The 14,023-nt window shown below is 39.1% G+C and overlaps 1 protein-coding gene across 7 annotated transcripts in view; it reads right to left on the bottom strand.

Moving 5' to 3' along the window:
- ULK4 (unc-51 like kinase 4) overlaps positions 1 to 14,023 on the bottom strand; it is a 543,576-nt gene that overhangs the window by 125,424 nt on the left and 404,129 nt on the right. For 5 of the 7 annotated variants that reach the window (XR_002337917.1, XR_002337916.1, XM_021070410.1 and 2 more), the window contains one exon: positions 8,952 to 9,137. Coding sequence is in view for 3 of the 7 variants with exons in the window: in XM_021070410.1 (XP_020926069.1) it covers positions 8,952 to 9,137 (186 nt within the window). In the remaining 4 variants the exon portion in view is untranslated. Of the gene's footprint in view, positions 1 to 4,170; positions 5,865 to 5,917; positions 9,138 to 14,023 lie in introns of those variants that run through there. The other 2 variants (XR_002337918.1, XR_002337919.1) reach the window with 2 other exon arrangements.

Below are 14,023 nucleotides of genomic sequence, written 5' to 3' on the forward strand. Positions count from 1 at the left end.
AAGGCGACTAAAAATGTCACAAGGAAATAGTCCTACTATTTCAGACTATTGGACATTCTACCCAGGCAACTAAGTCGTGCTCTTCAAAAAGTCAGTTTCATGGGCGGGGGAGGGGGGACGGGGGAAGCTAGATAAGTCATAGTTTAAAGGAGGCACACATATATGAGACTGGGTCACTTTGCTATACAGCAGAAACTGACATAGCATTGTAAATTAACTATAATTTTGTTTAAAAAGGAGACTGAAAAAACAACAATTAAATTCAGTATATGAGCCTTGATTAGAAAATGGCTTTAGGAGTTCCCATCGTGGCTCAGTGGTTAACGAATCCAATTAAGAACCATGAGGTTGCAGGTTCGGTCCCTGCCCTTGCTCAGTGGGTTAAGGATCCAGCATTGCTGTGAGCTGTGGTGTAAGTTAAAGATGCGACTCAGATCCTGCGTTGCTGTGGCTCTGGCATAGGCCAGTGACTACAGCTCTGATTCGACCCCTAGCCTGGGAACCTCCATATGCCGCAGGAGCAGCCCAAGAAAATGGCAAAAAGACCAAAAAAAAAAAAAAAATGAAAATGGCTTTTAAAAAAAAATCTCTAGAGTCATTCTTTGACAACTAGGAAAATTAAACATGAACTATATAGTAATGATATTATGAAATCGTTATTAATTTCTTGGGTGTGATAATGTGATTATAGTTAAGGGCCAAGTGTTATGATGCCTTTGATTTCAAGTGATTTAAAAAACACACATGTAGGAGTTCCCGTCGTGGCGCAGTGGTTAACGAATCCGACTAGGAACCATGAGGTTGAGGGTTCGGTCCCTGCCCTTGCTCAGTGGGTTAACGATCCGGCATTGCCGTGAGCTGTGGTGTAGGTTGCAGACGCGGCTTGGATCCCATGTTGCTGTGGCTCTGGCGTAGGCCGGTGGCTATGGCTCCGATTCGACCCCTAGCCTGGGAACCTCCATATGCCGCAGGGGCGGCCCAAGAAATAGCAGAAAGACAAAAAAAAAAAAAAAAAAAAAAAAAAAACCACACATGTAGAAATAAAAAATACCCAGGTGACAATACTGTGTGCAAATAAAGGACATATGTATGGAGAACTTGAAAAAATATGGCAAAATGATAACAATTCTGAGAATAATTCTTGATTCCACAGGTGTTCATCATACTCCTCTTCCAACTATTCTGTGGTTTTGAAATTTTTCATAATAGAAAAGTGGGTAAAAATATCATCCATGGCAATGGGAACTTGAAAGAGGAGAGGTCTTGTTTGAGAATGAATATTATTTGAAAGTGGAATTTCAAGAGGTGGGTTGGGAGCTGAATATCTTGAGATAAGAAGTCAAAACAGAAGCGAAATTATGCTGTCCAGGGCCCACAGACATCAGATTGAAGAAGAAGGCGCGCAGCCTGGCCAGGAGGAGCCTCCATGTGTGAAGGTGCAGGGCTGGGAGGCAGGCAGATGCTCGAAGGAAATGTGGAATTTATTTTTTTTATCTTTTGTCTTTTTGCCATTTCTTGGACCACTCCTGCGGCATATGGAGGTTCCCAGGCTAGGGGTCTAATCGGAGCTGTAGCTGCCAGCCTACCCCAGAGCCACAGCAACGCGGGATCCAAGCCACGTCTGCAACCTACACCACAGCTCACGGCAATGCCAGATCCTTAACCCACTGAGCAAGGCCCACAACCTCATGGTTCCTAGTCGGATTCGTTAACCACTGAGCCACGACGGGAACTCCCAGGAAATGTGTAATTTAAAGAAGCTTTCTCTGTCAACTGATAGAACATTGTAAATAAATATGATAGAAAAAATAAAAATCTTAAAAAGAAAAAAAGAAGCTTTCTCTGTCACTTGAACATCCTTAGGAAACCTATGGCAAAGGTCTACATACCTCCTCAGGCTCTTTGAGATGGATGTTGTTTCACTCACAGAAACACAGACGTTTCGGTCCAGAGAGTGACTGGCTGTAAGTGACTCTAACCCACTGGTCATATGCTTCTTGATTTTGTCTTCCTCAAAATCTCAGAAATGTTTCCTCAGGGAACTAAGGAAAAATTTTTAGCCAAGGTATTTCTTTTCTTTGTTGGAAAGATACAACTAAATTGTTCAAAGGGTTCTCAATGAACTTGCGAATTCTATGGCCATCATGGGCAGAAATGCTTAGCCAGTGTAACAACAAATGGTGCCTAGTCATGGCAAGATCCCTCTTGGAAACTCCTAAGAGGGTCCTCTCAGTATCTCAGGAAAATGTTTTAAGGGACAAGATTTCACAAAAATTTATTATTCTTACTTTTTCTCCTTTGGGTACCTAGTGTTTCTCTAAAAATTTTCACTGGTTTCACAAGAATCTCTCCACTTTTCTTTTTCCTTTAGGAAAGTAAGTCAAGAAAAGAAGGTCTTACCATGAGAAAAATAAGCTAGGAGGGAGAGGGGTATCATTTAGACTTTTTGCTACATTTCAAGGAATAGTTCTTTACATTCAGGTTCCTTCTGATTCTAAATCCACAACTCATCCTGCTCCTAAAACAGCCAAAGAATGGCTGCAGAATTCCTAGTTTCCTCATTTCTTCTCTATAGAGCTTTAAAAACTTTATATGTGAAGAAATGCTGGTACACTGATTTTCAGCAGGATAACATCTCTGCTCTCATGGTGACATGGAAAGGACAAGGGGACCTACATAAGAATCTGGAAGAAAAATGATGGGGAGCACAGCAAAGTTTTCTGCAAGCCACAGGGTAAAGGGTCCCCAAGGGATGGGTATTTGTAATAATCTTTAACACCAGGCGTCTTCAGAGAGTGATCCCAAGCCCCACTCATGCCAACTCTGCTGTACCAGGTAGATGAGTGGGTGGGCAAGTGAAAGGAGTGAGTGACCTCAGCAGGTTCCAATCACCCTCTGCTTTCAGAGAGTAGTCAACAGTATACGTTTAAGCCAATTTCAAAGAACGAGTCTGTGGCGGTTTGTGTGTAGCCAATGTTTTGAGTTTTGGAGTAAGTGAGCTTTAATTAAGAGACAACTAGGTAATCTATGATCATTACCCTGAGAAAAGTCCCACTGATATCAAGTTTAAGAGACAGGTAAACTTGGGAGCAACTTGAAAAATTTGCATCACATTTTTAAAGCTAGAGTACAAAGTATAATTATAAAACCACCAAACTTCCTGGTAAATTACAGTAGATAATTAAATTCTTAGGTTTCCCAAACATTTGCACAACATTCTAAATACAGACTAAATAAGGAAGAGCACCCTGGGGGCAAAACATATCCCAATTCCATTAGCACAAATTAGACATCCTATTTCTTTCATCTGTTAGTGAAAATTGTGCTTTTAGAAAGTTACTGTCACAAGACTGGGAGTTTAAACAGATATGCCAAGAAAGGGCCTTTTGTGAGGTAACTCATAGGAAGGAATCCATCACATTATCCCAAGACAGAGCTCTAATAACCACAGTTCACCAGGCACAGATATGCTCATCACCTATTTAATGGCAGAAAACATCTGCACCTAATATATCTGATAAGGGGCTAATATTCAAAACATAGAAAGAACGCATACAACTTAATAAAACAAACAATCTGAATAAAAAAATGGGCAGAAGATATGAATAGATATTTTTCCAAAGAAGACATACAGATAGCCAACAGATACATGAGAAGATGCACAAAATTACTAATCATCAGGAAAATGCAAATTGAAACCACAATGAGATATCACCTGTCAGGATGGTTATCAAAAAGACAACAAGTAACAAATGCTGGCAAGGGTGTAGAGAAGACAACCTTTGTGCATGGTTGGTGGGAATGTAAATTGGTACAACCACCATGAAAAACAATAGGGAGGTTCCTCAAAAAACTAAAAATAGACCTTAAATAAGACCCCAAAATTCCATTTCTAGTCGTTTATCCAAATAAAATAAAAATACTAAATCAAAAGGATATTATACATATAATGTATAATATATATATCCCCACCTTCACTGCAGAATCACTTACAATAACCAAGATACAGAAACTATCTAAGTGTACAATGATAGCAAAATGGATAAAGAAAACACAATACACATACACATGCACATACACACACAGAGGAATACTATTCCATCATAAAAATAATGAAATCTTACCATTTGTGACAACATGGATAGACCCTGAGGGAATTTCACTAAGTGAAATAATCAGACAGAGGAAGACAAATTTCACATAATCTCACTTATGTGTAGAATTTTAAAAGAAAAAAAATAATAAAAAACCAAGTTCATAGATACAGAGAATAGATTGGTGGTGAGGGGTGCGGAGTGGGCGAAATGGGTGAAGGGATGGAAAGGAACAATTTTCGATTCTAAAATAAATGAGTCACAGGATACAATGTATTGCATGGTGACTATAATTAAGAATACTCTATTGTATATTTGAAAGTTGCTGAGAAAGTAAGTCTCAAAAGCTCTCATCATAATAAAAAAAACTGTGTATGGCTATAGATGTTAATTAGACTTACTGTGGTAATCAATTTGTAATAGATACAAACATCAAATCATGATTTTATACACCTAAAACATATAATCTAATGTTACATGAGAGTTTTACCTTAATTAAGGAAAAAAAAAAAAAGTGCTCCTGGAGGGAAAAATGTCCTCTGAGGCATGTCCTAAAGGAGGTTGTCTTTTCCTCCTTCACTTCTTACCATCAGAAGGGTATCCTTAACAGGCCTCTTTAATCCAATTACTGAATCAGGTAGCAAATTAGAGTAGTCCCTGCCTGTCTATCAAATCTGGTTCCTCAGCCCACTGAGGAGAGCCTTGAGAGATCAGGCCCTGTAAAATCGCAGGAAATCTTTGCTTGCATTCTTTCTGTCTCCAGGGTTCCCATCGTCTATGCATCTGCCTAACTAATCTCACCGACTCCTAGGAACCTGGCAGGAGTGGTGTGGACAAGACTGGAGCATCTAACTGTGGACTAACTAACTGCCTTTTAAGGTCCCCCTCATTCTGACCTGTGCATCTACAAAGCACACAAGATGAGCCCACAATTAACCCTGAAGAGCAAAAACGAACAATGGCCAATAACAAAAGTATAGATATTTCTTACTCAATTCAGTGGATGTTTACTAAATGCCAAAGACATGCCAGGTACTGTGATAAAGCTTTATTGCACAGTAACCATAATCTGAATTCAACTAAGATGCTGCCATTGCCCTTTAACTTCAGAGACCAGAAATTCCTAATTCTAACAATGGTGCCCAAACTTCAAATGCTATTAAGACCCATGTTTGGTACCCTCTGGCCTTTCCTGGCCATTTCTTGTGTCTCTCAGTCTAGCCCCAAAGATTTCAGGGCCTTTGCTCAGGATGTGTTTCTTCCTGGTCTATGCAGTAGATGACCAGCAAATTGTTTTACACTCAGCTCAAGCATCATGTCCTGGTTGATCTCCTCCCTGAGGGACTGTTTCTGTGTCACTTTACTGGCTCCTCTACTGTAGCACTAATCATGTTCTGCTTAATGAAGTTGGTGTTTCTCTCTGGTTAGAGATCCTTGGCAGCAGGGAGCAGGAAGACGTATCTTACTATCTTAGCATCCTCAGTGAAGCATATACACACGGAAATAACTCTACTATTTTCCCATGACTGAAAGAAAGAATCTCTCAGGTGACTTCTAGATTGAAATTCGGTCAAATTCAGCTTGATGAATTTGTACTGGGCAGAGCAACAGCAAGGCTGTTTTTGAATCTGTACTGGGCAATACTGGGCAGAGCAACAGCAAGGCAGCCATGAGTTGGAGTCAGTTCAACCTGGCTGACTTCAGCTCTGCCATGCCCTAGTGGGTGACCTTGGGAATGTTACAGAAGCTCTTTGAGCCTTAGTTTTTAACCTGTAAAACAGGAATAGTCACTAGAGCCTGGCTGACTTCAGCTCTGCCATGACCTAGTGGGTGACCTTGGGAATGTTACAGAAGCTCTTTGAGCCTTAGTTTTTAACCTGTAAAACAGGAATAGTCACTAGAGCTAACCTCTGAGGTTGCTATGAACATTAATGAGATAATACATCAAAAGTTCTTAATACAGAGACTAGTACAGCTAGAAATATCATCTGCTGACCACCTTTCATGGGTGTAACATGCTGTAAGACACTGACAATACAGCAATGAACAAGGCCATGTCACTACCATGAACAGACAGTAAGGGGACAGCTACAGAACAATGACAGCCATGGAGGGGAAGACAGGAAGCAGTGAGACAGAGAGGAAGAAGGACCACATCCACCCGAGAGTGGGGGCTGGCTTCATACAAGTCATCTGTGGCTATTTCTCTCTAAATGTACTGAACTCAAAACTAAGTTTAAGCAGAAGTGAGGTTAAGAATAGGCAAGTTCAAGGTCCACTTGGGCAGACTGAGTCCCAGAATCCCTGACTCTGTGTTTTGTACAACTTGAACCTGACATTGACCGATCCGCAGGTAATTTAGAAAGTTTTCAGAAACTTATAAAGCATTGATAACAAATAGCGGATAAATTTTATGCTCTGTTCATTTAACTACAATTAAAAAAAATTTTTTGAGCAGCACCAGAAACTTTTCTTCTGCAAACAAACCTACCTGGCCCTACATGTGGCAGGTCAGGAAGTATGAGGAAATCATTTTAGACAGTAAAACGGTCTAAGAGTTCACATCGTGGCTCAGTGGTTAATGAACCTAATTAGGATCTATGAGGACACAGGTTTGACCCCTGGCCTCGCTCAGTGGGTTAAGGATCCTGAGTTGCTGTGGCTGTGGCTGTGGCTGGCAGATATAGCTCCAATTAGAGCCCTAGCCTGGGAACCTCATATGCTGCAGGTGCTGCCCTAAAAAGACAAAAAAAAGAAAGAAAAACTAAATGGTCTGATCTGGCTACATAGACCATGTTTTCTGCATGATTAAATTAATCTAGTTTTGGAAAATGATGTAACTTATTTCAAAGACAGGTCCATAATCTCTCATCTGCAATTCTGAAATCTAGAAAGCCCTGAAAAATCCAAACTGTTTTTCCTATGTTTGGTTCAAAAACATATTTGGTGGCAAAATCTGACCTAACCCACACGGGGTCACACATAGTTTTATTTACCCATTTGGTATGAATATTCATTCCTATGTTTACAGCTTGTTGACGGTACCACCCTGGTGACTCCTATGGAGGCCATATGACATATAATATAAGCACCATGTCAAAAATATCTGAAAATTATGAATTCCAAACTAAATCCAGCTGTAAGATTTTTCAAGTAAGAGATGGTAGATCTCTATAAAAATTAATCGTGTTAGATATTAGGTCAATAGTCCTCAAGCTTTTGCCATTCTGTACCAAATACACAATACACCCCCTCTGTGTAGCACTCGTATTACTATACTTTCTAGCACTTGTCTTCACATTGACTCGCTTTTTTTAATTAAATAAAATTATTTTAAAAGAAATATCTTTTCTTTACTGAAGAAGCTGGTCATCCAAAAGGCTTACTCTACGTTAAGAAGGGACATTCTGCAGGATTCAAGAGGTTCTTTTTTTTTTTTAAAGACAAATGGTACTAAACTGAAACTCACCTTTGATCATCAGAAAGTTGAAAATAAGATGGAAAAGGAAACCCTTGCCTTACTATGGGATTCAACGTCATCTGGGGCTAGGCTGGCGAACCATCTCCAGGATCTACCGTCCCCGGAAGTATTTATCCTCCACCTAGGGAGGCTCGCCTCGACTGTCATCATCCCAGTCCTGAGGAACGACCCCACAAGGCAGTAAGCACTGCTGGGTTGGGGAGACCTGGCTGTATAAAAGCATAATGTAGCAGCGAGGAGGACGACTCTTTACATCCCTTCTAGTTCTGTCACCCCTAACCTGCTGGGTAGATGTAGCTGGGTCACGCGCGACCACTATTTACCAAAATAGCACAAAACCCACCTTGAATACAACTCTTTGGAGCATCCACAGCCTCTGCTGCCAAAGGGCCCCTCAAGATACCTGGATCTAGAGGTGAACCCAGACTGACAAGCCAGAACATGACACAGTCTAATGGGACCTCTACTCCTTGACCAACCTCAACAACAGCTCGTGTAAATAATGGCCTTCAAAACCAGCAGAACAAGATCTATTGTACAAAGAAAGCAAGTCAGCCTTCAAAAGTACCTTCCAGTAAACATCAGCTATACCTATTTTTCAAAAATTAAATGGGGCAAAAGGGAAAATCTTTCCTACAGTATAGTACTGGGAGTTAGAAATGTTGGGAGGTGGAGAAAAATCTTCATTTTGTAACCATTACAAAATTTAGGATAATAACCACACATCAATCAATGAGGTGATCAAAATTAACATCACCAGTAAATGGCAAACAGATATCACAAGCCTCTGGATATGACGGATTGAGGAGGAAAAGAGATTTCTTCTGGGACTTCCCTGACTCTAAGCAGAAAGCATCAGGGAGACCCAAACCAAGGGAGAATTTACAAAATACCTCCCATCCTTCCACAAGTGTATGAAAGACAAAGCAAGGCTGCAGAACTATTCCAGATCAAAGACACACGTCTACTAAAATACATCATCCTGCACCGGATTCCAGAAAACAAGCTATGAAGGACATAATCAGGACAGTTGGCAGAATAGGAACATGGATGGCAGATCAGTAAAAGATTTGTACCAATGTTAAATTTCATGATTTTGTTAACTGTAGGTAAGTGAAGAGAACACCCATTCTGTTATAAGAAATACACTCACATATTAAAAGATAAAGAAGGATGTCTCTAATTTACTCTGCAATAGTTCAGAAAAAAAATTGTGTATATAGAGAGACAGGCAGACTATGATAAATGTTAGCAGTAGGTGCCTATGGGGAAAGGCAACTGGGTGTTCTTCATGAAACTAGGTCAAAGAGAATGACTGCTCCACTTCTGGCTGCCGCTGAAGCCACCCACCTAAGCCTGTTTCTGTGCGGACTCACCATTCTCCTGAGGATCCTCAGCAGAAGCTTCTGCTCCTTTGGGTCCTCTTTGGATGTCAGTAAATCAGCAAAGTTCTCTGCATTTTCAGGAGACAGGCTGTCTGGGTTTTCCCCTCCGTACAGCTGAACCAGTATAGACAGACACTTGGATGAGATGTCAAAAATTTCAGGATCCTCACTAGGAAGCTGAAAATGAACAAATAGGACTATTTAAGTTTAAGTGAGGATGAGATTGGTATTCCTCAAGAACTATACAGTACCATTTGGCTTAGTGGGGAGAATTTCGGTCTGAGTACAAAGTTTAATTAACTGAACATTTTTTTAAAAGGATCTTTTTCAAAATGCATACAGGAACTCAAACAAAGCTAACAGTATAAAATCAGAAGTAAACCCTGTAGTCCTTTAATCCACAGTGATGAATCATCTGTGACAAGCAAAGGAACAACTTATATTTTTTATGCATATTTACACATGAACACATTCATGCAGGTGGCATATGTGTGTCTATGGGTGTAGAAACAGTTTTGTTTTTCCAAGGCACAACCCTTATATTCTTGTTTACTTAACTCGTTTAGGAAAATCCAATTCCTAGAATATATTACGGAACTTCTCTGTCTCCAAGTCATTATTGACTAATGAGGTAGGAGAAAAAGTATTGCTTCTGTATGAAAAGATACATTATGAAATAATTATCATACCACAAGCACTTTAAACTTTTAATTTTTACAGTTTTCTTTCTTTCTTTCTTTTTTTTTTTTTCTGTCTTTTTAGGGCCACACTTGTGTCATATGGAGGTTCCCAGGTTAGGAGTCAAATCGGAGCTACAGCTGCCAGCCTACACCACAGCCACAGCAACTCAGGATCCAAGCTGTATCTGTGACCTACACCACAGCTCATGGCAACACCAGATCCTTAACCCACTGAGCGAGACCAGGGATTGAACCCACATCCTCATGGATACTGGTCAGGTTCATTAACCACTGAGCCACGACAGAACTCCTGAAGTTTTATTCCTATGCCATACAACACAATTTTTAACATATACCTGTCATTCAACAGCTTTTACTACACTCAGTTATGCAACTACCATCAGAACCAATTTTAGATTTTTTCATTTGAAAAAAACCCCTGTACTCTTTAACAGTTACCCTGACATCACTCCCTCTTCCTCAGTTCCTGCCCAGTGCTAACCTGCTTTCTGTCTCTCTGGATTTGCTATTCTGGACATTTCAGATACTTGAAATCAAACAAAATATGATCCTTTGTGACTGGCTTCTTTCACTTAATGTGTTTTCAAGATTCATCCATGCTGTAACATGTATTGGTATTTCAATTCTTTTTATCACCCAATAATACTCCCTTTGTATAGATGTACCCTGTTTTGTTTATCCATTCATCAGTTGATGGACATACAAGGTGCTTTCACTTGGCTAGTATGAACAATACTGCTGTGAACATTTGTGTATAAGTTTTTGTCCAAACATGTTTCTGCTTCTCTTGGGTCTATACTTAGAAGTGGAGTTGCTGAGTCATTTGGTAACTCTGTGTTTAACTTTCTGAGGAACTTCCAGACTGTTTCCAAAGCTGCCATTAGCACAGCAATGCAGGAGGATTCCAGTTTCCCTACACCCTCACCAACCCTTGTTATTACCTATCTTTTAAATTACAGCCATCCTAACAAGTTTGGAATGTTAAATCATGGCGGTTTTTCATTGGTACTTCCCTGATGGCCAAATCTTTTTATGTACTTATTGGCGATTCATATATCTTCTTTGGAGAAATGTCTATTCAGATCCTTTGCCCATTTTAAAAAATAGGCTGTCTTTATAACTGAGTCTAAGTGTTCTTTATACGTTTTGAATACAATTCCCTTAGGAGATAAATGATCTTCAAAAATATGTTCCCATTCTGTGGGTTATCTTTTCACTTTCTTGACAGTGTCCTTTGAAGAACAAAATATTTTTTTATTTTTATGATGTCAATTATCTATTCATTTTATTGCTTGTAATTTTGTGTCATGCCTAAGAAACCATCGCCTATTTCAAGTCCTGTAATTCATGCTGCTTCTAAAACTTTTGTTTTAGCTCTTGCATTTATTTTTTTCTTTTAAGAACTTTATAGTTGCAGCTTTTACAATTAAATCTTGATCCATTTTGAGTTAGTTTTTATATATGATATGTGACCAACTTCATTCTTATGCATGTGAGTGAAACTTATTTTGAGATATTTACAGGTTCATATGCAGTTGTAAGAAACAATACAGACAGATGCCGTATATATGTCACCCAACCCCCCTAATGAAAACATCTTGCATAACGATAGTACAATCTGGCAACCAGGAAATTAACATGTATATTAAGACAGCGACTCCTGCTTTTTAAAAATTAATATTTGCATAGTATACACTTTTCAACCTTTTACTTTCACCCTGCTTGTATTATTATATTTGAAGTGAGACTTTTGTAGACAATCTACTTACTATTGGATCAAGTTTTGTTATCCTCTCTAATCATCTCTGTCTTTTAATTGGTACATTAGAACATTTTCATTTTTAAGATAAATACTAAGATGCTAGGGTTTAAGTCTAACATGGAATTTTTTATTATTTGTCTTCTGTTTCCTCTGTCTCTCCTTTTTCTGACTCTGTCTCTCCTTTTTTAATCCTCCTGTGGGCTACTCAAACATTTGTTTTATGTTTTCACTAAGAATTACTGAATTCTCTTTAACTCCCAATATCAGTTTTATTTTTTGTTTTTTGTTTTTTGTTTGTTTGTTTTTGCTTTTTAGAGCCACACCTGCAGAATATGAAAGTTCCCAGGCTGGGGGTCAACTTGGAGCCACACTGGATCTGAGCCACATCTGCAACCTTCACTACAGCTCACGGCAACATCAGATCCACAATTTACACTTTTGCTGTGATTAGTTACTCAAATGAGCTAACATCTGAGAGCTGGTCCTGAAACAAGGAACCAGGAAAAACAAGTTTTTTCAAGATTGATGGGCAGTAAAAAGTCTGCAGCATGTTGTGCAAAGGCAGCTGTAGGCGATAGTTCTGACTGTTAGAAGCTAAACTAAAAAACCCTGTCAATTACCCAACAGTTATACAAACATAACTCTAAATTCACAGTGTCTTTGTTTTCAAAAGTTTTTCATTAGACATAACATGCTGTTCCCGTGTCACATCATTTTTGGTTAACAGTCACTGCTGCTTTCCTTCATTGAACACTTAGACTGAAAAAACTCAAGAATAAAATTCATCCGATTTTTACCTCAGCTATTTAGTATTTGATATCCAGGTAATAAAATAAATAATATAGACTTTCTTAACTGTTGACATGCAGGACTGTTTGCAATGGTGGCCAGGCAGGGAAATGGCATTTTTCAAGGTGAATGATTGACACAGCATAGCCTATGGGCCATATCTGGTCCACAGCCTCATTTTACATATGGTTTTCTTGGTGCACAGCCACACTTATTCACTTATAGTAATGTTGTCCATCACTGCTTTTACACTGTAATGGCAGCATTGGGTAGTTATTGCAAAGTTATCATTTATGGTCCACAAAATCTAAAATATTTACTATCTAGTCCTTTGGAGAAAATGTTTGCCAACCTTGCTCTAGACTGTTAGAGAAATGGAGGGAAAACTTTTTTCTAACCATTTTCCAACCATTCTGAAGCAGGGAAACCAAATAGGTTTGGCCTAGTGAAAAAAACCTTGAACAAAAAAAAAAACCTAATCATATGGTTGTTGACCTTTTTCTTTTAAGTTGCATAATTAATACTCTAATATACAAATGGGACAATGGAATATGGGCCTTATTGATCATTAACTGTGGGAAGAAGAAAGACAGTATGCAACACTTAACAGCTCACCAAATACCCTTCAAAAAAAGAGGGGAAAAACATATAATTGAAGGGGCCAGAGAGGGAAGGAGCTGAGAGAGAATCCATTCAAAGCTGTAGTTTCCTCATCTGTCCAATGAGAGCCCTGAGCTTCTCCATAGGGCCCTGGCCTGGGTTTCCAAGGACCCTCAATCGGTAGCTTCCTGGGCTTTCCCTGAGCCAGCACAAAATCCCAAGACTTTATGTCCCCAAAGCCAGCATCCTATATTCACTTTCAGATTTGTTTGTTCTGGAATCCTGCCATCAACAACCATCAGCCACGGAAGCATCTATTCAGACTATCTTTAGTGTTGTATTTGACCTGATTTTGTTTGTGTATCAATTGTAGATTTTGGTTTGCAGTTATTCTGAAGTTTTGATATGAGTCTATATGTATATGAGATTGTTTTTAAGTTGTTCTCTTAATTGCAAGTTCATCTCCAGTGTCCTGCATTTGTACCCACCTCTTCTCATTATTTCTGATTTGGGTGGTATAATTGTTCATGGATGATTTCGTATCTTTACTGTATATATACCTTTACTGGTGAGCCTTGTCATTTGTGGAATTTTTGTTTCCTGTTGCTGTGTTTTCTTTTCTGCCTAGAGAAGTTCCTTTAGTATTTGTTGTAAGGCTGGTTTAGTGTTGCTGAATTCTCTCAGCTTTTGCTTATCTGTGAAGGTTTTGATTTCTCCTTCAAATCTGAATGAAAGCTTTGCTGGGTAAATTAATCTTGGTTGGAGGTTTTTTCCTTTCATCACATTAAGTATATCATGCCACTCCCTTCTGGCCTGCAGAGTTTCTGTTGAAAAATCTTCTGATAACCTTATTGGGGTTCCCTTGCATGCTATTTGTTTCTTTTCCCTAGCTGCTTCCAAGATTTTCTCTGTCTTTAATTTTGGTCAGTTTGATTAATATGTGTCTCGGGGTATTCCTCCTTGGGTTTTTTTATATGGTACTCATTGTGCTTCCTGGATTTGAGTGAGTGGTTCCTTTCCCATGTTAGGGAAGTTTTTGGCTATTATCTCTTGGAATATTTTTTCTGTCCCCTTCTCTCTTCTCCTTCTGGCACCCCTATAATATGGATGTTGGTGTGTTTAACTTTGTCCCAGAGTTCTCTGAGACTCTCCTCATTTGTTTTCAATCTTTTTTCTCTTTTCTGTTCTGCATTTGTAATTTCCACTCATCT

This window comes from Sus scrofa, chromosome 13, assembly GCF_000003025.6.
Source record: "Sus scrofa isolate TJ Tabasco breed Duroc chromosome 13, Sscrofa11.1, whole genome shotgun sequence".
NCBI classification, from domain to species: domain Eukaryota; kingdom Metazoa; phylum Chordata; class Mammalia; order Artiodactyla; family Suidae; genus Sus; species Sus scrofa.